Source organism: Anomaloglossus baeobatrachus, chromosome 3 (genome assembly GCF_048569485.1).
Source record: "Anomaloglossus baeobatrachus isolate aAnoBae1 chromosome 3, aAnoBae1.hap1, whole genome shotgun sequence".
Classification (NCBI taxonomy): Eukaryota; Metazoa; Chordata; class Amphibia; order Anura; family Aromobatidae; genus Anomaloglossus; species Anomaloglossus baeobatrachus.
The window spans coordinates 58,233,567-58,260,611 of NC_134355.1; the positions used below are offsets into that span (position 1 = coordinate 58,233,567).

General features: G+C 44.6%; 1 protein-coding gene across 1 annotated transcript in view; it reads right to left on the reverse strand.

Moving 5' to 3' along the window:
* Positions 1–27,045, reverse strand: part of PRKCE (protein kinase C epsilon) — a 616,040-nt gene that overhangs the window by 96,609 nt on the left and 492,386 nt on the right. The window contains exon 11 of the mRNA XM_075339195.1: positions 12,674–12,828. Within this exon, the coding sequence (XP_075195310.1) occupies positions 12,674–12,828 (155 nt within the window). The remainder of the gene's footprint in view (positions 1–12,673; positions 12,829–27,045) is intronic.

Below are 27,045 nucleotides of genomic sequence, written 5' to 3' on the forward strand. Positions count from 1 at the left end.
CTGCAGCGCGCCATCCACGTGTCTCCGAAGGCGTGGATGACGAGCGGGGCCTCATCTTCCGACAGGGACTCCGTATCTTCCCCTGAGCTACTTCCATCTGTCGTCTCCTGTCCTGAGCTGGCGCCCCCTGGGTCTTCTGCGCCGGCCGCCACTCCTGTCACGGTCGGGCGGATTGCCGGGGCAGACATCCTCCCCGCGGCAGGCGGGCCGCTGTCAGCTGCCACACGGAGAATTACTGCCGCATTCTCGGGGCCCGCTGCTCCTGCGACCGGAGTAGGGGCTGCAGCCATCTCACCATCCTCTGCCCCCGCGGGCGCCGCCGCTCCATCGGTCGGCGTGGGGTTAGCATCAACCTCGGGAGCCGACATCTTCCATCCCGTTCCCCCTTAGTCTTTTTCCGGCTCCTCCTCTACAGGGGCGGGGTTTTGGCTTTCGCGCCTCCACTGCTTGAGGAGACGCTCGAGCGGGGACTTTTCGCGCCCAAAATGGCGGCTTCTGAAAATTTTCGGCCAGACACCTCCGGCGGTCACAAGGCGCACCTCTACCAGACGGCAGAGCAGTAAGATCCTGTTCGTGATGCCAAGTTGTCGCGGGAGGAGGAGGGGACGCTGCGCTCACCCACTGCTCGGGTCCGGCTGCTCTGCTGCTGCTGCTCGGTGGTGGCTCGAGCGGTGGGCCGGATCCCAGGGACTCGAGCGGCGTTCCTCGCCCGTGAGTGAAAAGGGGAATGGTTTTGGGGATTGATATTGCCCGTGACACCACCCACGGTTGTGGTGAGATTGGTGACACCACCGCTGCTCTGGACGGGGATCCCGGGAGCGGTGACAGGGAGCAGCTTGGATGTTGGTTCTTCCCTCCGTGGGTAGGGGGGTTGGTTGTCCCGGTGCCCGGATGAGGGGGGTAGGATGGATGGCAGGCGGGTTACGGGGCCTGGTGAGGTGCAGGGTCACGGGGGCAGCGCTGTGCCACACGGCACGGTGGTACTCACTCAGCCAGTAATTTACACGGAGTCTCTGGTCAAACAAACGGCTGGATGGACGGGTCCCACAGGTGGCTGCGGTGTTTTTCCCCTGACCCAGTTTGGTAGTGTAAGTCCTTTCCTGCCCCTTCGTGTACACTCCTCCTGCGCTCCGGTTTCCAGCTGGCTCCCCGGTTTGGTACCGGACGGGCCACTACCCTGCCCCTACCTACGGTTCCACCAAGACTGGCTTCTCGGCTCCTGCAGATGGCCACTACCGTCTGCCCCACTGGCTACACGAGGGACCTAGGCTCCAACCTAGGCCCCAGTCTGCGTCTGCCTCTCTGCAGACCTCCTCTCTCTTCCTCTGCCTGGACTTGTCTCTCTTGTTTCCTGCCTCAGGCCAGCTAAACTCCTCGGTGGGCGTCTCCATCTGCCTGACTCCGTCCACCTGGTGTGTCTGTCTGAACCCGAGGGAGGAAATCAGGTCTCACTGGGGATGTCTGCTGTGAAATGCTGGGGGTGGGGGTGTGTGTGTGTTGTTACCTGTGGCCCCTGGCTTGTCCAGGGCGCCACAGGTAAACCAATATAACTGCACAAAATTTAGAAATAAACATTTCTGACATGCAAAAACAAAACCCCAAAAATGAGTGACCAATATAGCCACCTTTCTTTATGATGACACTCAGCAGCCTACCATCCATAGATTCTGTCAGTTTCTTGATCTGTTTACGATCAACATTGCGTGCAGCAGCCACCACAGCCTCCCAGACACTGTTCCGAGAGGTGTACTGTTTTCCCTCCCTGTAGATCTTACATTTTATGAGGGACCACAGGTTCTCTATGGGGTTCAGATAAGGTGAACAAGCGGGCCATGTCATTATTTCTCATCTTTTAGACCTTTACTGGCACGCCATGCTTTGGAGTTGCTGGATGGATGTGATGGAGCATTGTCCTGCATGAAAATCATGTGTTTCTTGAACAATACTGACTTCTTTCTGTACCACTGCTTGAAGAAGCTGTCTTCCAGAAACTGGCAGTAGGTCTGGGGGTTGAGCTTCACTCCATCCTCAACCCGAAAAGGTCCCACAAGTTCATCTTTGATGATCCCAGCCCATACCAGTACCCCACCTCCACCTTGCTGGCGTCTGAGTCGGAGTGGAGCTCTCTGCCCTTTACTGATCCAGCCTCTGGCCCATCCATCTGGTCTATCAAGAGTCACTCTCATTTCATCAGTCCATAAAACCATTGAAAAATCAGTCTTAAGATATTTCTTGGCCCAGTCTTGATGTTTTATCTTATCTTTCTTGTTCAAAGGTGGTGGTTTTTCAGCCTTCCTTACCTTGGCCATGTCCCTGAGTATGGCACACCTTGTGCTTTTTGATACTCCAGTAAGCTCTGAAATATGGCCAAACTGGTGGCAAATGGCATCTTAGCAGCTTTACGCTTGATTTTCCTCAATTCATGGGCAGTTATTTTGCACCTTTTTGCCCAATATGCTTCCTACGACCCTGTTGGCTATTTGCCATGAAACGCTTGATTGTTCAGTGATCACGCTTCAAAAGTTTGGCAATTTCAAGACTGCTGCATCCCTCTGCAAGACATCTCATAATTTGGACTTTTCAGATCCCGTCAAATCTCTCTTCTGACCCATTTTGCCAAAGGAAAAGAAGTTGCCTAATAATTAAGCACACCTTATATAGGGTGTTGTCATTACTCCACACCCCTCCTCATTACAGAGATGCACATCACCTGATTTACTTAATTGGTAGTTGGCTCTCAACCTATACAGCTTGGAGTAGGACAACATGTATAAAAAGTATCATGTGATCAAAATACTCATTTGCCTAATAATTCTGCACACAGTGTATACACTTTAGAAGCGAATCATCCTGTGCCTAAAGGTCAGGGTCTGAAGAGGAGGCAGTCCATTGAGACTATTGGGCATTTCTCAATGGTCCAGAGCATTAGGGGGAAACAACCCCTCTAACTTGAAACAAGATCATATCTTATTAGGGGGAAAGAAGGTCAAACACTTTCTAACTTTGAAACTTTTCTATATCACAAATGAGAAAATAGCAAAATAAAATTGATGAATATATATTCTTGAATTCAATAGTCATGGCATACATCTGTATGCGATGTAATTTAGTTTTATATTTGTGAGAAGTGAAGCAATAAATTGAGGTCTATAAGCTGCAAACTGTTTGATGCAGGTGGGTCACAATGACTACGAAATATTAAGGAACCAGTGCTCCAAAGATAGGTGGCCCTATGCTGTCCCTAACCTCAAGGATACTCCTAATGGTGGAGAGGCATGAGTCTCCTTCCTGGCCCTGCTCTTGACCAGTCCTGATCCTTTTCCCTCTTCCTCTCTCCCCAGGGATGGTACAGGAGTGTGTTGAAAACCACAGAAATAGACAGAGGGAAAACAAAAACTCTGTTACCCAGCATGCACACACAGAGGTATAAGACAATAAGAGATTAGGAGGAAAACAAGACCAGGAAGGAAGCAACAAAAAACATGGGTAAACTCCACAATCGCTACAAACAAAAGCAACACTTTCACCAGAAAGTCTGGGACACCAAAGCTCACAGACCAACACAGAAAAACCTATAGCTGGAAGGGTAGAAGATTTTGTTCAGCATAAATAAGAAAAGAGCGGATGTGATTGGCTTCCCCACAACACGTGATCATAGGAGCCTAAAGGTCCAGTCACACTAAGCAACTTACCAGCGATCCCAACAACGATAGGGATCGCTGGTAAGTTGCTAGGAGGTTGCTGGTGAGATGTCACACTGCGACGCTCCAGCGATCCCACCAGCAACCTGACCTGGCAGGGATCGCTGGAGCGTCGCTACACGAGTTGCTGGTGAGCTCACCAGCAACCAGTGACCAGCCCCCAGCGCCGCGTGGAAGATGCTGCGCTTGGTAATTAAGGTAAATATCGGGTAACCAACCCGATATTTACCTTGGTTACCACCGCACGGAGCTACACGTGCAGAGAGCAGGGAGCAGCGCACACTGAGCGCTGGCTCCTTGCTCTCCTAGTTACAGCACACATGGGGTTAATTTCCCGATGTGTGCTGTAGCTACATGTGCAGAGAGCAGGGAGCAGCGCACACTGAGCGCTGGCTCCTTGCTCTCCTAGTTACAGCACACATGGGGTTAATTTCCCGATGTGTGCTGCAGCTAAATGTGCACAGAGCAGGGAGCAGCGCACAATGCTTAGCGCTGGCTCCTTGCTCTCCTAGTTACAGCACACATCGGGTTAATTAACCTGATGTGTGCTGCAGCTAAATGTGCACAGAGCAGGGAGCAGCGCACAATACTTAGCGCTGGCTCCCTGCTCTCCTAGTTACAGCACACATCGGGTTAATTAACCCGATGTGTGCTGCAGCTACATGTGCACAGAGCAGGAGCCGGCAGCACAGGCAGTGAGAGCGGCGGAGGCTGGTATCAAAGGTAAATATCGGGTAACCAAGGACAGGGCTTCTTGGTTACCCGATGTTTACATTGGTTACCAGCCTCCACAGAAGCTGGCTCCTGCTGCCTGCACATAAGTTGTTGCTGTCTCGCTGTCACACACAGCGATCTGTGCTTCACAGCGGGACAGCAACAACTAAAAAATGGCCCAGGACATTCAGCAACAACCAACGACCTCACAGCAGGGGCCAGGTTGTTGCTGGATGTCACACACAGCAACATCGCTAGCAACGTCACAAAAGTTATTCGTTAGCAGCGATGTTGCTAGCGATGTTGCTTAGTGTGACGGGGCCTTAACAAGCAGACCAGCAGAGATTAACTCTTGCTAGCTTGCCTGTGAATCAGCACACAGCAGGTCGACGCCCGTGTCTGCCTGTGTTGATCCCAGACACTAGAGAAATCATTGGGCGCAGTACCAGAATCTGTGAACAGAACCTGATGTCACCATGACAGTCAGCGAAGTTTGTGCAAAACTCCATGAGACAAGATGAGATTGAAGTGTGGAGTATAAGTAATTCCTGGTCATTATCCTAAGCATCCATAAGAGTTGGGATCTTTGTACAGGAGGATTTCTCAGGCTGTGGTGCCCAGTATAGCAATGATTCATCAGTCGCCTGACAAAGCACTAATAGAGCAGTAACCTGGTCAAGAAGGGAATGGAAGATGAGATGGGAACTTAAGCCCCCGTGACATTTAACGACTTACCAGCGATACCGAAAACGATGTGCCCTGATAAGGATCGCTGGTAAGTCGCTGGGAGGTCGCTGGTGAGATGTCACACAGTCAGATCTTACCACCGACGCAGTAACGATCACCGACCTGTATAACGATCTCAGCGGGCGTTGGGACTGTGATAGGTGGTCGTTGGTAGGTCGTCAAACCCAGCGATGCATCCTGCACAGCAGGACATCGCCTTTGAAGAAAATGGTCCCAACTATTCACCAATGACTAGTGATCTCACAGCAGGGGCCTGATCGCTGGTAGGTGTCACACATAACGAGATCGCTGCTGCGTCATGGAAACGGTGACGCAGCAACGATCTCGTTAGCGATCTCGTTGTGTGTGATGGGGCCTTTAGTCCAAAACTATGTCAAGGATCAAGGTCGGGAATAAAACTAAGATTAGAAACACAATCAACAATAAGGTCAATGGTGTCATACTGGAACACAAGTTGAAAATGGATGAACCTCAACCGGCAACCAAGGCACAGCAGGAGGGTTACCCTTTAAAATAGGATATCAAGGCTGACACAATCTTCAAGCAAAAAAACTAATTTCAGAGCAGCTGAGGAATGACCTCAACCAGTAGGGTCATAAAAAAGACAGAAGGAGAAAAAGTGATATCACAGTGGTTATGTGCACTAGTTTCTGTGTTCAGGAGTTGATCCAGGGAACTAGTCTGATGGCCGTATGTGAAGTCGGCAAGGAATTTTTACCCCTAATGTGGAGCTTGGTGTTAGCCTTATGGGTTTTATTTGCCTTCCTCTGAATCAACATGTTAGGCTATAGTTTGAGCTCGATGGACTTAAGTCTACCTTCAACCTTAAAAACTATGAAACCAAGCACTATAAGGAGACCATCAATAGGTGCCAGGACCACCCATTGGAATGTTAAACCAAAACTGGTCGAGCTGAGTAACAAGAAGTATGAAACGCAGAAAACAGAGCACCCATTCCCTATAATCCAGTGAGAGTCAAGCATCTAAGGTAGCCATTGCATCATAGAACATACCATACTTTTTTCCAGGCTCTGTGCCACGAACCAATAGTAATTAAAAGGGTTAAATACTTTATAACTATTTCACCAAATATGTTGGGGACATGATTTTATGGCTTTTACTAAAATATACATGTATTACAGGTTCTTCGCCTTCCTTATAGACTGCACTTCTCTAATGTTCTCAAACTGGCTGCTGATGAGGAGCAAGTGACCAGACCTGTCTGTCATCATCCTCCATGCTGGACATGGGACAGCTATTCTTCAATTGGAGTAGGCTAATGGATAAGTATGGTCACATCCTCGGCTACTTTGAAACCAGGGGAGTTATGCAGTCTGTGAGGAAGGAGAAGAAACTGTATTGTACTAGTAACTGCCACAAAATAATAACCCCCAACACATTTATTAAAATACAGTTAAGATAAGGTGAAGAACTCCTCTAAGGGCCGTTTCACGCATCCGGCTTTTCGCCGGATTGCCGGATCCCGCACACTCCAGTACAGTGTGATTCAGTACAATGGCAGCGGGACAAGCTCCGGTCACATGCTGTCATGTGACCGGAGCATGTGACCCGGAAGTTGCCGCGCTGCCCTTGTACTGTATGACACTGTGGAGTGCGTCGGATCCAGCAATCTGGTGAAAAACTGGATGTGTGAAACGGTCCTAAGATATCACAGGATGCCACTCAAACTGTAATGTGTATGGCCAGTTTATGGGTCTTTTCTTAATAGTCAAACCACAACTCAGCATTTTTGTGTCAATTTAAACATATACAATAGAGCAGCAAGGAACAAAAATTATTTTCGCAGTTGTAAACCCTAAAGAACCTCTAAATAAAGTGAATAAAAAACAATGAAGGAGGCACTCCAATGTGCAAACTAAGATATGACATTCATTCACCCATCCATATTTGCAAAAGCAATGTTTCCAAGGTGAAGTGTCTGTGAACATGTTGGCGCCAGTAGTACAAAGACCCAGATATCAACATGAGCCACATTTTTCCGCAGTTGTTCAAACCTGAGAACACTGCGGGACATATATATATATATATATATATATATATATAAAAAAAGCTTGAGACAAAACTTGTAAAATTGGTGATGTCAATAACCATGGCGAATGGCATTTTATAGATTATTTAGGTTTTGAAAAATAGCTAATATGGGAAGACAGTGAAGGCAGCACCATAGAGCAACTTAGTGCCACCCAAGCTCCTGGACTTCTGACTTGACCGTAGATAGTCCTAGAATTGCCCTTCATTCCAAGAAATATCATAAAAGAAGGTTTCCACATCTTATATTCATAGAGAAAGGGATGTGTAACCTGTGACCATGAAACGACTGCCATACGGCCATCATTTAATAGCATGTATTGACCGCCAGACCACAATTCCATGTGCACAGAATCGTCATTAGTATAAAATTCTGAGCACATTACCTGTTTAAACAGCACCGTTTGCTGCCGAGGACAATGATATTTAAGTATAGTTTTAAATAACACTGCACCCGCGGATCAAGCATCCTGCTCATTTGTCATGTGATTTTTGAGCTGTTTAGACGAGCTCAATGAACACTCAGACCGCTTTCACACTGCGTTCCGCTCCCCGTTCAGTGGTCCCATGAAGTCTTCCATCCCGACCCCTGGCAAAACGGGTTTTGGACGTATGCCCCAATGGGGCAACTGACTGTAAAGGTGCAGACGGAGTAAACGTGTGTCTGTCAAGCACCTTTTTCGGCAATACACGCCTATTGCAGGTGGACACCCAGAAATAGTAGACTGAGTCTGGGTGTCCGCCTACACTAAGTTAGGTTATACTTCAGAAAATGGTGCACGACAGAGCACACGGTGACTCTGTTTTCACCATTATAGTCAGTGGCCCCGTTGGCACATACATCCGAAACCCGTTTTGCGAGTGGTTTTGACGGAAGTCCCGAATGGACTACTGAACGGGGAGAGGAACGCAGTATGAAAGGGGCCTTAACCATCGACCAGTATAAATGGACCGTTACGACTTCTGTTAGAAGGAATCGAAGATACGTACAATCTCCCGTCATATCTGGTAGTGGCTTTGGACATGTAGGTCCTTATCAAAGTTTCAACTCTGAATAGTTTCTTAAACAGGGAGAAACAGTTTTTAATATTTCGGCATATACTGACACATCAATATTACATGATTCACATTTGAGCCTGGAAGTATAATTAGCTTTGTTTATGTAAAGTAAATTGCAGATGAGCCATGGTGGACCTCCCAACTTCCTCCGTTTAGGAAGCATTGTGTTATATCTTATAAGGACATACCATCCAATAATGGTAAGAAGAGACAAGCCCGTCTGTCTACAACAGACACTCTTCCTGTATATGACTCTAGAGCAAGCGGAGGAAAGGGCACGGACTTGAAAGCCTCCCATCTGCTGCCCATTTACTCTAGAGACGAGTGAAACAAACTGAGGAAGTGGCAATGAGTTAGGGACGTAAAGGAAAGAGCTGAAGAGATTGCCTTGATCTCGGCAGGGTCACTCGTGGGCCACTCTGTGCCAGGCATTTCATAACCCTGTATTTGAATTACAGCATTGGCACACACAGCTGGTGATGGCTGTAGGCGCTATTGAAACCTCAACACTCAGAGAAGATAAACAGCCTCGAGTGCTTGAGCAAGCAAACTGGAACAAGCACATATTCTGCTGCCTTAATTCTCCCTGCTGTTTCCCCGATAAAACTTTATGATTTACAGTAAACGCTCAGGTGCGAAAACCTTTATATATAACATGGCCGATGCAACAGAAGGAAGCAACAAGAATCTACGCGTCTACGCGCCACTGGACAAAGACCTATGCTGTGCCGCGCCATGCAACCTGGGCACCCGAAACTACTTGAGATTGAGATTCTGGTCATGTAACTTTCTTGTATTCTGTATAATAAAAGTCAAAGAAAATGTTCTATAGCTGTGGTTGTCCACTTCTCATTTTTTTTCACTTCTTTGGAGATACTTAATTAAAAGCATTGGCCAATTAAACATTTTTCCTATTGAAATCAACCTTGCCTGATGGCAAGTGGTCAACTCATTTGCAGCAATGCCATAGGGGAAAAGTACTGTTACATAGTTCCCGAACTAAGATATGGCAAAACTGGTCCTTTCACCAACATTTTTCAGGACTCTCTTGTCTTTTTCCATTTTATAAGACTTGTCCCATTTTGGACAATAATAGGACATACACAGAATATGAAGCGTATCAGGCAGGATAAGCCATACTGTATGTCTCAGATATGTGGAACCCACATAGATATCTTGGAGATAAGGCCCCATCATGTAACGCTTTCAGTGGAGAGGTGGCCACCACCTCATTCATATGTATGGACGTTCCAAAAATTTAAGCACTCTCTGTGCTCTCCAATCCCTGTGATGTTCAACATGACTCGCATCTATCGAACATTTATTGGCATATCCTCTGAATAATCTAAAAAAGGGGATAACTTTTTCATATTTTTATGTAATGTGTAACATTAATATTAACCTTCAACTGGTGAGGTGGGGTTTGCAACACCCCAGAGAAATTTTGTTCAGCTGGCATTCATTGGAAAATACTGGTATGAATCATCATTGTATTACATTTTCCGATACTTGTGGGTGTCAAGAATTTGGTATACTCATGTGTAATCAATCGCCAATAAGAAAACGAATAAAACAAACGCGATCTTTGCGTTTTCTGTAAAAATTAGAGATTTCTAATCACCAGTTGCGTGACAAAAATCCCACCTCACCAGTTGAGGGTTAAATCATGCACAGTAAACCCTTGCTGGATAGTTAGCTGTTTATTTCAAGTAAATTGCAGATGAGCCTTTGACTTTGTGACTTCATCCACTTGGAAGCATTGTTTTATATTTTATAAGGATATGCCATAAATGTCAATGGGAACTGTTCTATGTGACTGTAGAGTCGTGGTCTTTGCATCTTGTTTAACCTGACTGTATGGCTAAACTCAATCAGCCACTTTATTGTGGTCCCCCCCATATGGGGCTTATTTGTTAGCAATTTAATTAAAATTCCATCCTTATCAAACCTGTTTTGAAACTCGTTGAACTAGATTGTCAAGTCCTCAAAAGCGAGAGATGCTCTTTGAACCTGTTTCTCTAATTGGTGAAAGTCAAAATTAGGGGTTTCTTTATAAAGAATTTCAGACTGACCTGATAGCATATATGAAAAAGAGTTTTCAAAAGCAGGTAGCCCTTAAGAAAAGGATTTTCGCTAATAATTTAAAATTGGTTATATATTAGTAAATCAGAAGTTTTTGTAAGAGACAAAATATGTTAAAGGAGTTGAATGGAACTATTTTATTTTCTTACTCTGAGCCTAAGATCTAAAAGGCAGGTTACCTGCCTGTTCTGCGTGGTATACATCTCTGCCAGCACAGAGCGGTCACAGAACGTTTCTGTGGCTCCCGCTGATGTTGCATCCACACAGGAACATCTTCTCTTCCGCTCCATTGATGGGGTGTGACTGCCAACATCATGCTGATTGACAGCTATCTCCTCACTGTCTGACTGAAGGGAGAAGGCTGTCAATCAGCATGATGTCGGCAGTCACCCTCTCTCAACAGAGCAGCAGGGAATAGGAAAAGCTGCTGTGTTGAAGTGAGGCAGCAGAACACCAATCTAATGCATGATAGACCAGGAAGGTAGTTAACACCTACCTGCCTTTTAGTTCTTAAAGAAGTGATCCATTACTCTAACTCACTTCATTTTTTATTTATCAATTGTGCTATTATGTGCCGCTAAATGCATCCATACTCTTATTACAGTAATATAAACATTTTATCATACAGATAGCATCACTTAGGGTCTGCAGCAACACTGATGTTTCCATCCATCTCTTCCCCTCCCCAGACTTACTGTGTGCTAAAACTACAAATTCCATCATACATTGCTGCAGCCTGTTTGCCAGCACTTAGCATGTCCCTTGTTTCTCCAGTTGTGCTACCAAAGATATTGAAATACCAAGTATCAGAGCAGCCCATCCGGCGTCACTTTCGACATCGGAGTATGTGAATCGTTTTTACTACGATTAACGAGCGCAAAAGCGTCGAAATCGTATGATCGGTGTAGCGTCGGTCATTTCCATAATTTCGGAAGGACCGATGTTACGATGTTGTTCCTCGTTCCTGCGGCAGCACACATCGCTGTGTGTGAAGCCGCAGGAGCGAGGAACATCGCCTTACCTGCGTCCCGGCTGCAATGAGGAAGGAAAGAGGTGGGCGGGATGTTTACGTCCTGCTCATCTCCGCCCCCCTGCTTCTATTGGCCGCCTGCCGTGTGACGTCACTGTGACGCCGCACGACCCACCCCCTTAGGAAGGAGGCGGTTTGCCGGCCAGAGCGACATCGCAGGGCAGGTAAGTGCATGTGAAGCTGCCGTAGCGATAATGTTCGCTACGGCAGCTATCACAAGATATCGCAGCTGCAACGGGGGTGGGGACTATCGCGCTCGGCATCGCTACAATCGGCTAGTGATGTCGCAGCGTGCAAAGTACCGCCTATGGTGCTACACGTCTGCTTCTATGTGATGAATAGGTATCACGTTGTTGAACGTAGTGTGGTGGGAGTCTTCAGACCAACAGATGTCTGACACACAACAAAATACACCACAACAACACTACAATCAAGGGGGACACCGGGAATAAAATTACAACAGTGAGCCCTGACGCTAGTGAGAAGGTAGATGGGACACCTCCTGCCTTTACCTGCCACTGTACCCTATGCGCATAGCCAGACTCTATACAGGTTCCTCACCTGTCACCGAGCAGGAATACCTGAAACCCTGAAAAATCCCTACAATAGTGCTGGCTAGTGAATGGGGCAAAAGGTACACTTGACCCACCGCTGCACTAATACAACAAGAGACAAACAGGAGAAAAACAACCAAAATGGAGAAGATACAATATCAGTTTGAATCCACAGCAGCTCCTTCCACAAAGGCAGGCAGAATAAAAATGGTTTTGTATAATCAGCAAAGATTTCTGGGAAACCCTGCTACTTAAACACAAAGGTGTGTGTGGCTACAGAACAGCTGCAGCTGACCTGCACTGCTGGAGAGCTGCTAGCAGCAAAAGTGACATTTAACTGTTTCAGCACCAAGAGAACAAAACAACACATAAATGTAGAGTCCCAGACGGAGATGAGAGGCTCGAGACCTAAAGCCGTCACTAGTCTCTAAAAACAGGGAGACGACCGTGACAATGGGGAATTCCTTTTTTTGTTTTTTTGTTTTTTACAATGGTACAATCAATAACAGTTTGAACCTAAGTAGAATCTAGTGGATCTTCCTAAATTACATAACAGACACAAACTCCTCAGTATCGTGTTATAGGTAAACTCCTCCACAATGCTGCTCTCTTACGTAATTCCTTTATACCTTTCCACCTTTGTTCTTCGCTCTACCACTAATCAATACTTATATTTCATCCTTATCACTTCCTCCTATATCTATATAATAAAAATGTAAAGTAAAATAGACCTATACCTGTATATAACTCCGTGCTGATGAAGGAACATGAGAGCTGAGGTTACTTCCGCAGCATAAAATCGTGATCGCGGCTCATCAAATTTTCGTGAACGCTGGATTTGGAACATCAAGTCTCCACCATTTACATACTCCATGACGAAAAAGAGACGATCCTGTAAGAAAATAAAGAATTGGCATTATTTACAACTTTTTGGGTCTTCTTGTTTTTACGGGGTGTATTAAACTGTTAGGCCTTGCACTTTTTCTTTGCTCATATAAGGTTAACAAATTCCTAAAACATTCGTATACAATATATTTCCCCAAAAATATCAGAAGCATTTGCCCTCAAAACAGATTCAATTATTCCCTATTTACAATGAAAAATTACCCAAACAACAGAAAGGTGGGCACATCTGAAATATCAAAATACGTCTTGAGCAAACAGGACATGTACCTCCTACTTGTATGGTCTAAATGGTTCATGCGTCATTGAGCTAAATAACATAAGTTGTTCAAAGTTTCTCCTCTGCACAATGTTCACCCCTAAAGGCCTCCATGCACATCAGACTCACGCTGTCCGACCCTGCTGATATCAGTCTAATGTATAGTACAGACCAAAAGTATGGACACACCTTCTCATTCAAAGAGTTTTCTTTATTTTCATGACTCTGAAAATTGTAGATTCACATTGAAGGCATCAAAACTATGAATTAACACATGTGGAATAAAATACTTAACAAAAAGTGTGAAACAACTGAAAATATGTCTTATATTCTAGGTTCTTCAAAGTAGCCAGGGAGCCCAGCTGGAGATAACGATAAATGTAGAAGCAGGGCAGTGTCGAAACATATGTGAAGAAATCCAAAGAAATCCTTTTAGTCTGCCATTAGTGCAAAGTTTCAAAGTGCCATAGATCATTTTCAAGAATACAAGAATGGTGTCTTAAACAGGTTTAAATAATCTAAATACACAGGTTAGGTCCAATCTCAGCATGTCCCACCCTCTATATTCCTTACCCAGTCAAATATCAAATGTATGTTTGCATACGTGGGGCCACATTGGATCCCATGGCGGTCCCACGATGTTGCAGAAAAAAAATCATCCACAAAAAGCAAAAAATTCCTCTGTAGGATGAATTTTAGCATCGATAAGATGAGCCATGTCTGAGCCAGTAACCACTTTATTCACAGCAGATAATTGGATGTCTGAGACACATCCTGCCTAATGGGGCTTACTGTCCTCCATACAACAGATGATGCCATGATACTATTGGACAATCAGTGCACACCCATAGACGATGATGCATTTCATGTCATAAGACTCCATTTTTGTATGCTTGAAAAAAACCTACAGCAGGTTGAAATGTTGCACTACTGGCAGAATAAAAGAATTTCTTTGGATTTCTTCACCTATGATTGGATGCTGTCCTTTACCTACAATTATCTGAAAAGGATTTGGCATATCGAATTTTGGACTGTTGATCCTATTGTTCTCCAGAGATCTCTGGCAGTGGCAGTGGCTCTCTCATAGACGACACATGAGTATGTTCTCAATAGGTAGAGGGAAATTAACCTCGCCAAACAACAGTGACACTGGACTATATCAATTTAAGAGGACCAACCACCACGATTTTCCTATATAAACTATAGCCAGTGCTGTATACTTTAAGTTGTGAGATCGGATGTATACTTTCTGAAATACAGGCAAGTAAAGTTTGTGAAGTGCACTGTTATTTGATTGATAGGTGCAGCAGAATATCTAATATGTGGGTTGGGTTTTGCTAGTTATTACCTCTCCTGTTTGACTGCCTGTCCTTCCTCTCCCTGTGTTATTAAAGGGGGAGGAACAGGGGGTAGGAAGAACAAGCAGGCAAAACAAGGCGGGAATAACTAACAAAACTCAACCCACCTATTAGATATTCTGTAGCTGCTATCAATCAAGTAACAGCGCATTTCACAAACTTTACTTGCCTGTATTTCAGAATGTATAAGTCTGATCTCACAACTAAAGGTATATATAGAATCAGCATGATAGCGCCAGTATACCACCGGCTTTAGTTTATATTAGAAAATCCTGGTGGTTGGTCCTCTTTAAGTATATCAGAAAACTGACCAGCAGCATCCACAAATGTGAACAAGCTCCAACTGAAAAAACAACATAACTACAAAAGCATATCCAGTGGCACTCAATAATATAAGGATACATTGGCATTGCATCATTGCTATAAGAATATTAGAAAAAGGAGAAAAATACCTAGCCAATGTGATAAATGAGTAAAAAAAACATATACATTGCATCACTGCTTTGGAAATGTTGAAAATATTGACTTTTTGTCAATATTTCCAAAGCAGTAATTCAATGCGTATGTTTTTTTTACTGATTTTTCACATTAGCTAGGTATTTTTCTCCTTTTTCTAATATTCTTATAGCAGTAATGCAATGCCAATGTATCCTTATATTATTGAGTGCCACTGGATATGCTTTTGTGGTCCTCTTAAAGGACAAAAGTTTAGTGATGTTGATTCAACATGTTTAATCCATCTTTTCCCTGGCAAGCTATCTTCATACATATAGGACAGTCAATTGTCCAAACTAAAATCCGAGCCTTTGGCTGAAGTTCATTTGAAGTCTGTGATTGATTTTCCCTATTGGGTGTTGTTCTTGATGATCACCTTCAATATTGATAGTCATTTAAGAATTTGGTCAACTATAAAATCTGTCTTTCTTAAAAAGCAAAAATAAGCAAAAAAATTCATATGATCCTAGTCTGATGTCCACATTTGTACGCTGTTGCCACTGGACCAGAGTTTTGAAAACTTCCTCAGTCTGCACTTGAATGCGAACATCCCGGGCGCCTCTAGCGTTTTCAAGGCGTTGGTAATTGTATGACGTTGCTTGAATAAGATATATTATTATAATAGTTAGTAGAAAGTTTTAGCACATATAATGCCATGAGGTTCTAGTGTCCTTCATTCATTTGTCGACCTAGGAAGCTTGCCATGGAGCAGCAACAATGAACAGACCTTTGTGAATCTTTTTGTTCAACTCTCGTAAAGAGGTTTCATACGAATAACATTGATCCCCAGTGCTTGGATCCTCCATGATCAGCAGTATTTTGCAGGTGAACCTCACTGCATTTGTTCCAATTCCCTACAGCGCCATGATAGGGAAAATTCCATTTATACAATAGCCAATAAAAACAATACAGTCTACTTAATGCTTTGTCATGCTTGAGAGTGGCACGTACATTCAGACCTACAGGCGTCTGACGCACAAGAAAAAACACAACAAACAAAGAGGATACAAGAACCACAGTGGGCCCTGGAGCTAGTAAGACTGGTAGAAGGGACACCCCCAATCCTCACTTGGAGCTGTCCCTACTCTCCTCACCAGTACCTATGCAGTCTCTGCAACTGTCACCGAGTAGGAACCTGAGAAGCCCTGTAGATGCCCTGGCTAGTGAGAGGCAAGTAAGGTTCACTAGACCCATTGCTGCACTAAGAAGATAGAAGGGAAGGAAAGACAAGCCAGGGAAACAGCAATAAAAAGGATAAAGCCCGAGTTCAGGACAATTCCTGAACCTTCCACCAAGGCAGCCAGAGAACAATGAGTTTGTATCTTCAGCAAGGATTGCTGGGGAACACCAACTATTTAAACCTGAAAGGGCGTGGCTAAAGAGTAGCTGGAGATGAAACACTCAGCTAGGAACTGCTGGGCAACAAAACTGACATTAACTCATGAGGCACTGAAAGAAATGAAACAACACTGAAATGTAGAGTCCCAGATGGAAATGAGGGATTCCAACCCTGCATCCGTCACAAGTCTCCAAAAATAGAGAGACGACAGTGACATGCTTGTGTTGTTTTCTCAAGGAAAAAAAGACACTGATAAATATGAAAAGTTTCTATAACGGGGAAATGGAAATCTATTAACTTAGAATATTCAAATACTATATTTTTAAAAATGGTTTTCCAAAATTCCAATTTGGAACTTTCCAACAGGGGCATAAGTAGAAGAGGCACAGAGGGGGCAATTACCACCAGGTCCAGGTGCCAGATGTAAAATGGGGCACAGTTGCTTTCTCGAGACTGTATTCAACTATAGGATACTGATTTCCAATCCTAAAGCTAATGACATCACATCTATTGAGACATTATATCCTATGTCCATAGCATAGCCCCTAGATCTTGGAAACCTTTTTAAGACATATCACCGCATGGGTACGAATGGGGCTTTGAATAATTGATACTATGTCTTGCATAGGAGTAAGACCAGCAAAGCCAAAGACGGAAGAATTAACTATTCATAATAAACAACAATAGAGAATGGCCAGTATACTGTGCATTCTTGTTATGCCTTTGGTCCATTTGTTGGCATAACAGTTATTATCTAGGTCACCACATTTCAAGGTAAATTCTTCAGGTTTGTAACTTGCAACAGGACCTGCTGGGTGCAAAGTAACGATGGAGCTGCAAATACTGGATCAGACAAGTGAGGAAATGGACGACAGGTCAGATAAATGCATTGATTATTGTGCAAAGGTCGATGTTTCCTATCATGTATTTCATGTCATAAATCACCATTATTACTGATGACAATAATACAATTTATTTAAATATTAAGATTACTTCTTTATCAGCCTAATGTTCAGACATACGTAGTTATTGGGTCCATGTTCAGCGGTATGTGCTCATCTACATGGCCATTACAAGCACTATTCTTGTCCTTAATATACACAAACCTAAAGCACAGCACAGCTCGACCAACTGTATAGTGGCCTCGGTCGCGTACTGCACATCCACCTCTATTCAAATTAATAGGGAGTGGATGTGCAGTACCCGGCCACATCCACTATTCCATCAACTGAGCTATGTTGTGCTGACACCGGGAACAGCTGATAATCGTGAGTGCTGGGTGTTGAACCCCCAATGATCACACATTGATGACCTATCCAAAGGCCAGGCCATCAATGTCAAAGTAGTGCACAACCTCTGTAACACTATTTGTGAACCTATTCTTTCACACAAACCCCATAGAAGCCACGCCCGGTAAAACGCGCGTAGAGGCCCCGCCCACCGCCACCGGCCTTGCCTGTGAGCACTTCCTCAACATGTCTCAAGGTATTTCTTTTGATATGCTCAATTGGTGACAGGTTTTTTTTGCCTACATAGGGAGAGAAACACTTGGGTGACTACAATTAGTCTATTATACAGTACATTATCTCCCCATTTTCTGGCTAATGGGTTTTTATATTAACCCCTTTGTGTCTAGCAGTCCTATAACATCAGCGGGTGGTGTTTGTGCAATTCTATGTCTGGCGATTTTTCCATCTGGGTCGCCACCACTGTCTGTCCTTATGTCACGTATATTCTAAATAAAACTAATTTGTATTTTGCTAAGAACTTGTTTTTCATCTTCTCTTTACCAGTGGTCCTCCCTACTACCTTCTTTATTGGTGTTTTGGTCACTGGGACTCTTTTGGTTTGGTTGTTTAAAATTGAGACCTTCCCTATAAGGGAAGTTGTAGGTTTACAAACCCCATAGGAAAGCCTGGTTTTGCTTCCATTATCCCTAATGACAAAATTAGTTATGAGAAGCCACTACCATGCTCAGGGGCTCGATACTCGAATCGAGTAGGTCAGACACTCGGACAGGCTCGACCCAAGTAACAAGTATAATGGAAGTCAATGGGAAACTTGGTCAGGCTGCACTCTGTGATACTGGGAGACTGTGACGAGCAGTGATGACGTCAGTAACGTAACCGCTCTCGTCGGGTCACCATAGGACAGAAAAAAAAACAGAATGTCTGACGAGCTGTGACGTCAGTAACTCATTAGCGTCACCACTCGTCTGACACTCATCTGACATTTTGGGACTCATGTTGCCCACTGTGTGACCCGGTGAGAGCGGTGATGAGCGGTAACATTACTTACGTCATTACCGCTTGTCACAGACGCTAGGTATTACAAACCGCAGCCTGACCGGGAGTGACCTATGAATCGCTTTTCTCAAAATTGGTGGACGTCGCAGGAATGTCAAGGACTACCCCGGAGCTGTGGGGATTATTTTTTTTTAACAATAAAATGGTGTATGAGGGACAGTATCATTCTTTCTCTCTTTTTATGTCTTTCAGGTTTCCATTTGTGGACTATTTGTGAACCAGGGCTAGAATCGGGGTTTGTTGTTTTTAAAAAAAAGCAGTTGTGTGTGTTTTTTCTTTTAAATTTCTAGGTAAGTAATGGGGTTGTCTGATAGATGCCTCACCATTACTAACACCAGAGCTTGATGCTAGCTGACACTACACAGCTGACAACAACCTACAAAAAAATTACCCTGATTGCCAATGCACCAGGGCATTTGAGAAAAGCCGAGGCAAAGAGCCAGAACTAGTGCATCTAATGTGATGAGGCAGCTGCGCACTGGTATTTTGAGGCTGGGAAGGGCCCAATAGCCATGGACCTTCCCAGCCTGATAATATCAGCCCGCAGCTGTCTGCTTAACCTTGGCTGGATATCAAATATAGCAGGGGGTGGGGGCCCTTTGCCTTAGATAATGGTATTAAGCAGTTTTATCTTGTTGTGAGGGAAAAGGGCACCAAGACCAAACTTTTCTACACGTTTTTTCATGAAATAACAGGTATGCTTTAACTTCACATTAAAACAAAGCAAAGCTGTCACCTATGATATCCTCTAAACCGTACGAGATGTTTGATAATTCTCTACGGCAGGATATGAAAACCATACATCGTATGATGGGAAATGTACAGAGGATCGGTAACGCACATATGTACAGTATATTTATTCTCCCAAGACTGAAGGCTACTTCATAAACAAACACATCGAAAAAGTTCAAAGCTGACAATTGTTCCCATACTTCAGCAGACTTGTGCAATTACATAAAATACCAAGTGATGCCAACACAGAGAAGCCGTAACAGCTCAAAGAAAACAACACTTCGCTCCCTGGCTAGATTTTCACAATCTTGGCAAGATACGACACCACATGCTTTTGTCATAGTCGTTCTAATAATGCGTCTTGTGTTTCGGTTTGGTGCTATGTAAATCCTCACATAAGGGCTTAAAATATTTAAGCTGCTGATTCTCCTTCAGTGACCTTTAACTGATATATCAGGAAATTGCATAAGTAACAACTCCGCAATTAAAACATTAAGGCAGAACCCAACCCTGGAGAAAATTGTAAAAACAACCAGATTTTTGTAAGGTAGTAATGAAACCACGTGTTCCTGTGGAGTTTCTAGTAGTACGTATAGTACATGCTACTGTTTATGTAATTCCTAAAAGTCTACTTGGCATTTTACCCAAAACCAGAGTACAAGACGGTAAAACTGCTTTTTATAAACAAGCCAGTCTAATATTTCCAGCAACTGTCCTGGTTCTCGTGCACTGTAAATTACCACACTTTTTAATGCGTGTTTCCTTTTCTTCAAGAAACTGCCAGCACTGTAGGTGTCAGAACATCCTTTCCTCACTTTATCTACTAGGTGCTCTCCTGGTATTTTGACCTTCAGCTTGTGACCTGACTACGTCCCTGTTTACCCATTATGATCATACGTGACCTCCTGTAACCAGACCTTGGCTTTCCAGACTACCCTTCCATCCATGTGACCCCGTAAGGTAGTGACTAATCTTACACTACTGTATATTGCTTGTGCTGTTGTCCAAAAACTTGTCTGCTATAAACATTAGTGATGAGCTCGGTAATTGAAACGAGCAGTTTGGATGCTTGGATGGGCTCAAGTACCGAGCATAATGAAAGTCAATGGGGAACTCTAGAATTTTTTTGTTTTCAGTACCGAGCACCTGAGCATGGTAGTGCCTGCTCATCACTAGTTACGAGTACCGAGCACCGCAGCATCGTAATACTCACTCATCACTAATTACGAGCACCCGAGCATGGTAGTGCCCGCTCATCACTAGTTACCAGTATCCAAGCACGGTAGTGCCCGCTCATCACTAGTTATGAGTACCGAGCACCCGAACATGGTAGTGCCCGCTCATCATTAATTGCGAGTACAGAGCACCCGGGCATGGAAGTGCCCGCTCATCACTAGTTACAAGTACTGAGCACCCGATCATGGTAGTGCCCGTTCATCACTAGTTACCAGTACCCAAGCATGGTAGTGCTCGCTCATCACTAGTTACGAGTATCGAGCACTCGAGCATGGTAGTGCCAACTCATCACTAGTTACGAGTACTGAGCACCCGAGCATGGTAGTGCCCGCTCATCACTAGTTACCAGTACCCAAGCATGGTAGTGCCCGCTCATCACTAGTTACGAGTACAGAGCACCCGAGCATGGTAGTGCCCGCTCATCACTAGGTACGAGTACTGAGCACTCGAGCATGGTAGTGCCCGCTCATCACTAGTTACGAGTACAGAGCACCCGAGCATGGTGTTTTTCATATCACAATCTGTAATAAAAATAGAGAACAGAAATTTTGCCATTTTCACACTGACAACTGGGGCTTTTTGAGATTGTAATTTCATGTTGTTTTAGGAAACACCAAATGGACATCAGTGTCAATAAACTGATTCCACGTCTGTCTTTTTTCCTAAAGGTTGTAGTAAGAGTGTACAAAAGCGAATGTGAAGGGACGGGGAACAGGCTCAAGCGTAACATCACATATTGTGATTGGTGGATAATATGTATAGAAGTGTTACCTGTCATACTCCTGTCTCTGCTGATAAGGAGTTTGCTAAAAACTCTTCCTGAAAAGATGGGAAGTATGAGTATAAAAAAATCCCCATTGGCCATTGTGAAAATTACAAGGCTATGTTCACACTGAACATTTAAGCAAAGCCCCACCTCCACGTCCTGTAATCTGTCTCGGCTTCTCTGCTGCTAGAGACGGATTATACCTGACAACAGGCAGTGGACAGCAAGGTAGATAGAATGGCAATACTTAGTGACTGGTCCTTTGGTCAAAATTTTCAGTGTAAATACACAATTTAGGATTAATATTTAAACAAGATTGACACCTAAAACCTTAAAATAGTCATATACTACTAAATCGAAAGTTAGGCGGGCTTTGCACACTACGACATCGCAGGTGCGATGTCGGTGGGGTCAAATTGAAAATGACGCACATCCGGCGTCACTTGCGACATCGTAGTGTGTAAAGCCTAGATGATACGATTAACAAGCGCAAAAGCGTCGTAATTGTATCATCGGTGCAGCGACGGCGGAATCCATAATTACGCTGATGCGACGGTCCGATGTTGTTCCTCGCTACTGCAGCAGCACACATCGCTGTGTGTGAAGTCGCAGAAGCGAGGAACATCTCCTACCGGCGTCACCGCGGCTTCCGTAGGATATGCGGAAGGAAGGAGGTGGGCAGGATGTTTACATCCCGCTCATCTCCGCCCCTCCTATTGGCCGCCTGCCGTGTGACGTCGCTGTGACGCCGCACGACCCGCCCCCTTAATAAGGAGGCGGGTCGTCGGACAGAGCGATGTCCCAGGACAGGCGAGTCCATGTGAAGCTGCCGTAGCGATAATGTTCGCTACGGCAGCTATCACAAGGATATCGCAGCTGGGACGGGGGCGGGGACTATCGCGTGCGACATCGCAGCAGCGGTTTGCGATGTCGCAACGTGCAAAGTACCCCTTAGTGCGACGGTCAACATTGGGTTGTTATATTACGTTGTATATACAGAGATATCTGCAGATTTATCTTTTATTTTTTTTAAAGTGGAATTGAATTTATTGGTTATCATTGAATAATTTCTCGATAAATTCAGATTTTTACAAATATGGCCACATGTTCTTAATTGCTGCAGCCAATCACTGTAAATGTGTTCTACTGCGGCTGCCATATACCGTAATCACTGTATGCTTATGTGCTAAAAAGAGACCAGTGGGGGAACCACAGCATCATAGTAGCGTATATGGAGAAGAAATTTAAAGGGGATGTCCAGAACTTCAACACTTGGTTATTCTCTGCAGGGAAAGCTAAGAAAATCATCACCCAAATCTAAAGATGTGGTATACATTTGCAGTGTCAATTTACAAGGTCCCCTATCAGGCGCAATTTGCATTGAAGTGTACGTCAAGTGAGTTGAATGCAACTTGCAACAGAGAATGCACCACATTTGGAAACTCTGTAATTAAACAACATAGGAAAGCAATACATCCAATGATGCCCTATGTCACACAACCTGATGTAAAAGTGACAAGCCATCATCTGAGGTGGAAATAAGCTCAAAGAAATTGTCTCTTCCCTTCCCACACTTTTTCTAGCAGGTTATAGAAAGTGCATTAAAGAGGACCAATCACCAGGATTTTCCTATATAAACTAAATCCAGTGCTATACTGGCACTATCATGCTGATTCTATACATACCTTTAGTTGTGAGATCGGATGTATAATTTCTGAAATATAGGCAAGTAAAGTTTGCGAAATGCATTGTTATTTGATTGATAGCAGCTACAGAATATCTAATAGGTCGGGTTTTGCTGGTTATTCCCGCCATTGTCTGCTGCCTGTCCTTCATCCTCCTGTCTCTGTTATTACAGGGGGGGGGATCTTCAATGCTGGAAAGTAGAAGGGGTTAAAGCGGCTCTGTCGCCAGAGGATGAAATTTTTCTTTGTTGATTTAATGAAAGATTATTTTATTCCATAGGTCTACGCGTTTCGAGGTAAGGACCTCTTCTTCAGGACCACAAAAAAAATTAAAAAATCAACTGTTGATTGATTTTTTTGTGGTCCTGAAGAAGAGGTCCTCACTTTGAAACGTGTAGACCTATGGAATAAAATAATCTTTCATTAAATCAACAAAAAAAATGTAATCCTTTGGCGACAGCGCGGCCTTAACCCCTTCTACTCTCCAGCATTGAAGATATCTAAACGTGAGGCTGCGGCAGCCGCCTATTATCTGTGTGCTTTTTGTGTTGGTTGTGACTTTCACAACCACACTAAGTGAGTGTACAGTAACATACTTTTTTTGAACTCTCTCTTAGTTTTATTATAGGGGAGGAAAGAGGGAGGAAGGACAGGCAGCAGACAGGGGCGGGACTAACTAGCAAAACCCGACAACTCTATTAGATAACAAAGCATTTCTATAACATTACTTGCCTGTATTTCAGAAACTATACATCCGATCTGACAACTAAAGGTATGTATAGAATCAGCATGATAGCACCAGTATAGCACTGGCTTTAGTTTATATAGGAAAATCCTGGTGGTTTGTCCTCTTTAACTTCGTCAGGCTGCATAATTTTACAACGTTAAGGCTATGTGCACACAGTGCGTTTTTCGCGGCGTTTTTCGGGTGCGTTTTTGGGCTCAAAACTGCATGACTCTGCTTCCCCAGCAAAGTCTATGAGTTTTCATTTTTGCTGTCCGCACACAACTTTTTTTTTAAGCTGCGTTTTTTAGCTTTAAAAAAAAATGGACATGTCAATTCTTTCCTGCGTTTTTCTGCATTTTCCCCCCATGCAATGTATTGGAAAAACGCAGAGATCAAAGACGCAGCAAAACGCAGCCAAAAACGCAACAAATTGCTGTAAAAACGCATGCGTTTTGCCGCTTTTTTTTCCGCGGGTGCGTTTTTGTGCGTTTTTAGCGGCCAAAAACACACAAAAACGCAGCGTCTTAAAAACGCAGCGTGTGCACATAGCCTAACAGCGACCCCTTATCTCGGAAGGGGGTGGAGATATTTTATTGAAATTTGGCCAATATATTCTGGACCAAAACTGCAGAGATGTCACGAAATTTCAGCCCTCTACGGCTTTTGGAAAAAAAAATGTATTGCAATTTTAAAACGGAATAGTTACAATTGTACCTATTCAGCCGGATAAAGGTTAATCAGCATGAGCAGAAGATAAATAAGGGATGTCCACAGTGCCACTATAGGTGACACAATGGCATCCACCATCCAGATAATAATCGGCTGTAATGGTGGCTCTTCAGAATTATCTCTAAATATATTATTACTATAAGCATCTATCACTATAAGCATAAAGGCCCCTTTACACACTGAGACTTTCAGCGATCCCACCAGCAATCCCAACCTGGCCGGGATCGCTACAACGTCTCTGGTGAGTCTCTGGTGAGCTGTCAAACAGGCAAACCTGGCCAACGACGCAACAGCGATCCGGACCTGCAGAACGACCTAGCTAGTCATGTATGCCGCCCAGAATTGCCGCATACATTAGATGCGACTGTTCTGGGACAGTACCCGGCTCTTCCCGATTTGCCCTGGTGCGTTGGCAAATCGGGGTAATAAGGAGTTATTGGCAGCCCATAGCTGCCAAAAAGTCCTAGATTAATCATGTCAGGCGTCTCCCCGAGAAACCTTCCATGATTAATCTGTAAATTACAGTAAATAAACACACACCAGAAAAAATCATTTATTAGAAATAAAAAACACAAACAAATTCCCTCATCACCAATTTAATCAGCCCCAAAAAGCCCTCCATGTCCGGCGTAATCCACGGACCTCCAGCGTCGCTTCCAGCTCAGCTGCATGCAGGTGACAGGAGCAGCAGAAGACACCGCCGCTCCTGTCACCTCCACGCAGCTAATGAAGACAGCCGCGCGATCGGCTGAGCTGTCACTGAGGTTACCCGCTGTCACTGGATCCAGCGGTGGATCCAGCGGTGGATGCAGCGGTGGCCGCGGGTAACCTCAGTGACAGCTCAGCTGATCGCGCTACTCACCGCCGCTCCGGTCAGCTCCACGCAGCAACTGAGGTGAGTAGCGCGATCAACTGAGCTGTCACTGAGGTTACCCGTGGCCACCGCTGCATCCACCGCTGGATCCAGTGACAGCGGGTAACCTCAGTGACAGCTCAGTGTGATAGCGCGGCTCTCTTCATTAGCTGCGTGGAGGTGACAGGAGCGGCGGTGTCTTCTGCTGCTCCTGTCACCTGCATGCAGCAGAGCTGGATGCGACGCTGGAGGTCCGTGGATTACGCCGGACATGGAGGGCTTTTTGGGGCTGATTAAATTGGCGATGAGGGAATTTGTTTGTGTTTTTTATTTCTAATAAATTATTTTTTCGAGGGTGTGTGTTTATTTACTGTAATTTACAGATTAATCATGGAAGATATCTCGGGGAGACGCCTGACATAATTAATCTAGGACTTATTGGCAGCTATGGGCTGCCAATAACTCCTTATTACCCCGATTTGCCAACGCACCAGGGCAAATCGGGAAGAGCCGGGTATAGTCCCAGAACTGTCGCATCTAATGTATGCGGCAATTCTGGGCGGCTGCTGACTGATATTGTTAGGCTGGGGGGCTCCCCATAATGTGGGGCTCCCCATCCTGAGAATACCAGCCTTCAGCCGTATGGCTTTATCTGGCTGGTATTTAATTTGGGGGGAACCGCACGCCGTTTTTTTAAATTATTTATTTATTTATTTCTATACTCCATAGTGACACGCCCACCGGCTGCTGTGATTGGGTGCAGTGAGACACCTGTCACTCAGCGTGGGAGCGTGTCTCACTGTAACCAATCATAGGCGCCTGTGGGCGGGGAAAGTAGGGAATACGAAATTGTTTAATGAGCGGCCGGCTTTTTCAAAATAGTAAAAGCCGCCGCAGCAGTGTGAACGCCGTGCAGCGCCGCGCCGGGGATCGGTGAGTATGAGAGAGGAGGGGAAAATGACCGACAGACTGTGAGAGAGGGACAGCGATAGTGACGGACCGACAGAGAGAGAATAGAGACCGAGAGGGAGAGACCGACTGACAGAGAATAGTGATTGACAGATATTGTGACACATCACTCGTTTCCAGTGTTTTACCCTTTACACACTGAAACTTTCTAGCGATCATGCTGCACAGCGGGAAACAAAGGACCAAAGAATGGTCCTGAACGATTTGTAGTGATCAGCAACTTCACAGCAGGGGCCAGGTTGCTGATGTGTTTCACACACTGCAATGTCGCTGGGGAGGTCGCTATAACGTCACAAAACCGGTGACGTTACAGCGATGTCGTTTGCGATGTTGCAGTGTGTAAAGCCACCTTAAGGCAAACTCATCACTTCATCAGGTGTCAAAACGTTGGTGGTTTCAAACGGATTTTCATTGTTTCTGAACTGAAGCCAGAATGGTTGGGTCTATACTGTATCAGTCAACAGGAATACTACAACTCGGGCACATTTTTTAACGACTTCACCTTTTGTCCCCAGTAGTTTGTTTTTCAACAATGGAGTCCTTTGGCTGAACCCAATATCTTCTCCAGAAATGGATAAGCGCTTACCACTGAGCGATCTCCTGCTTTTACATAGTTTTATCCCCCCATTATTTATAGAATGCCAATCTAGTTCATGGTGCTGTGCACCAATTATAGACTCTCATATTAGTTTGTGCATACATAGGTCCTGCAATGTATGCACACAGCTGAATGTATATGGATAAACCGGTCA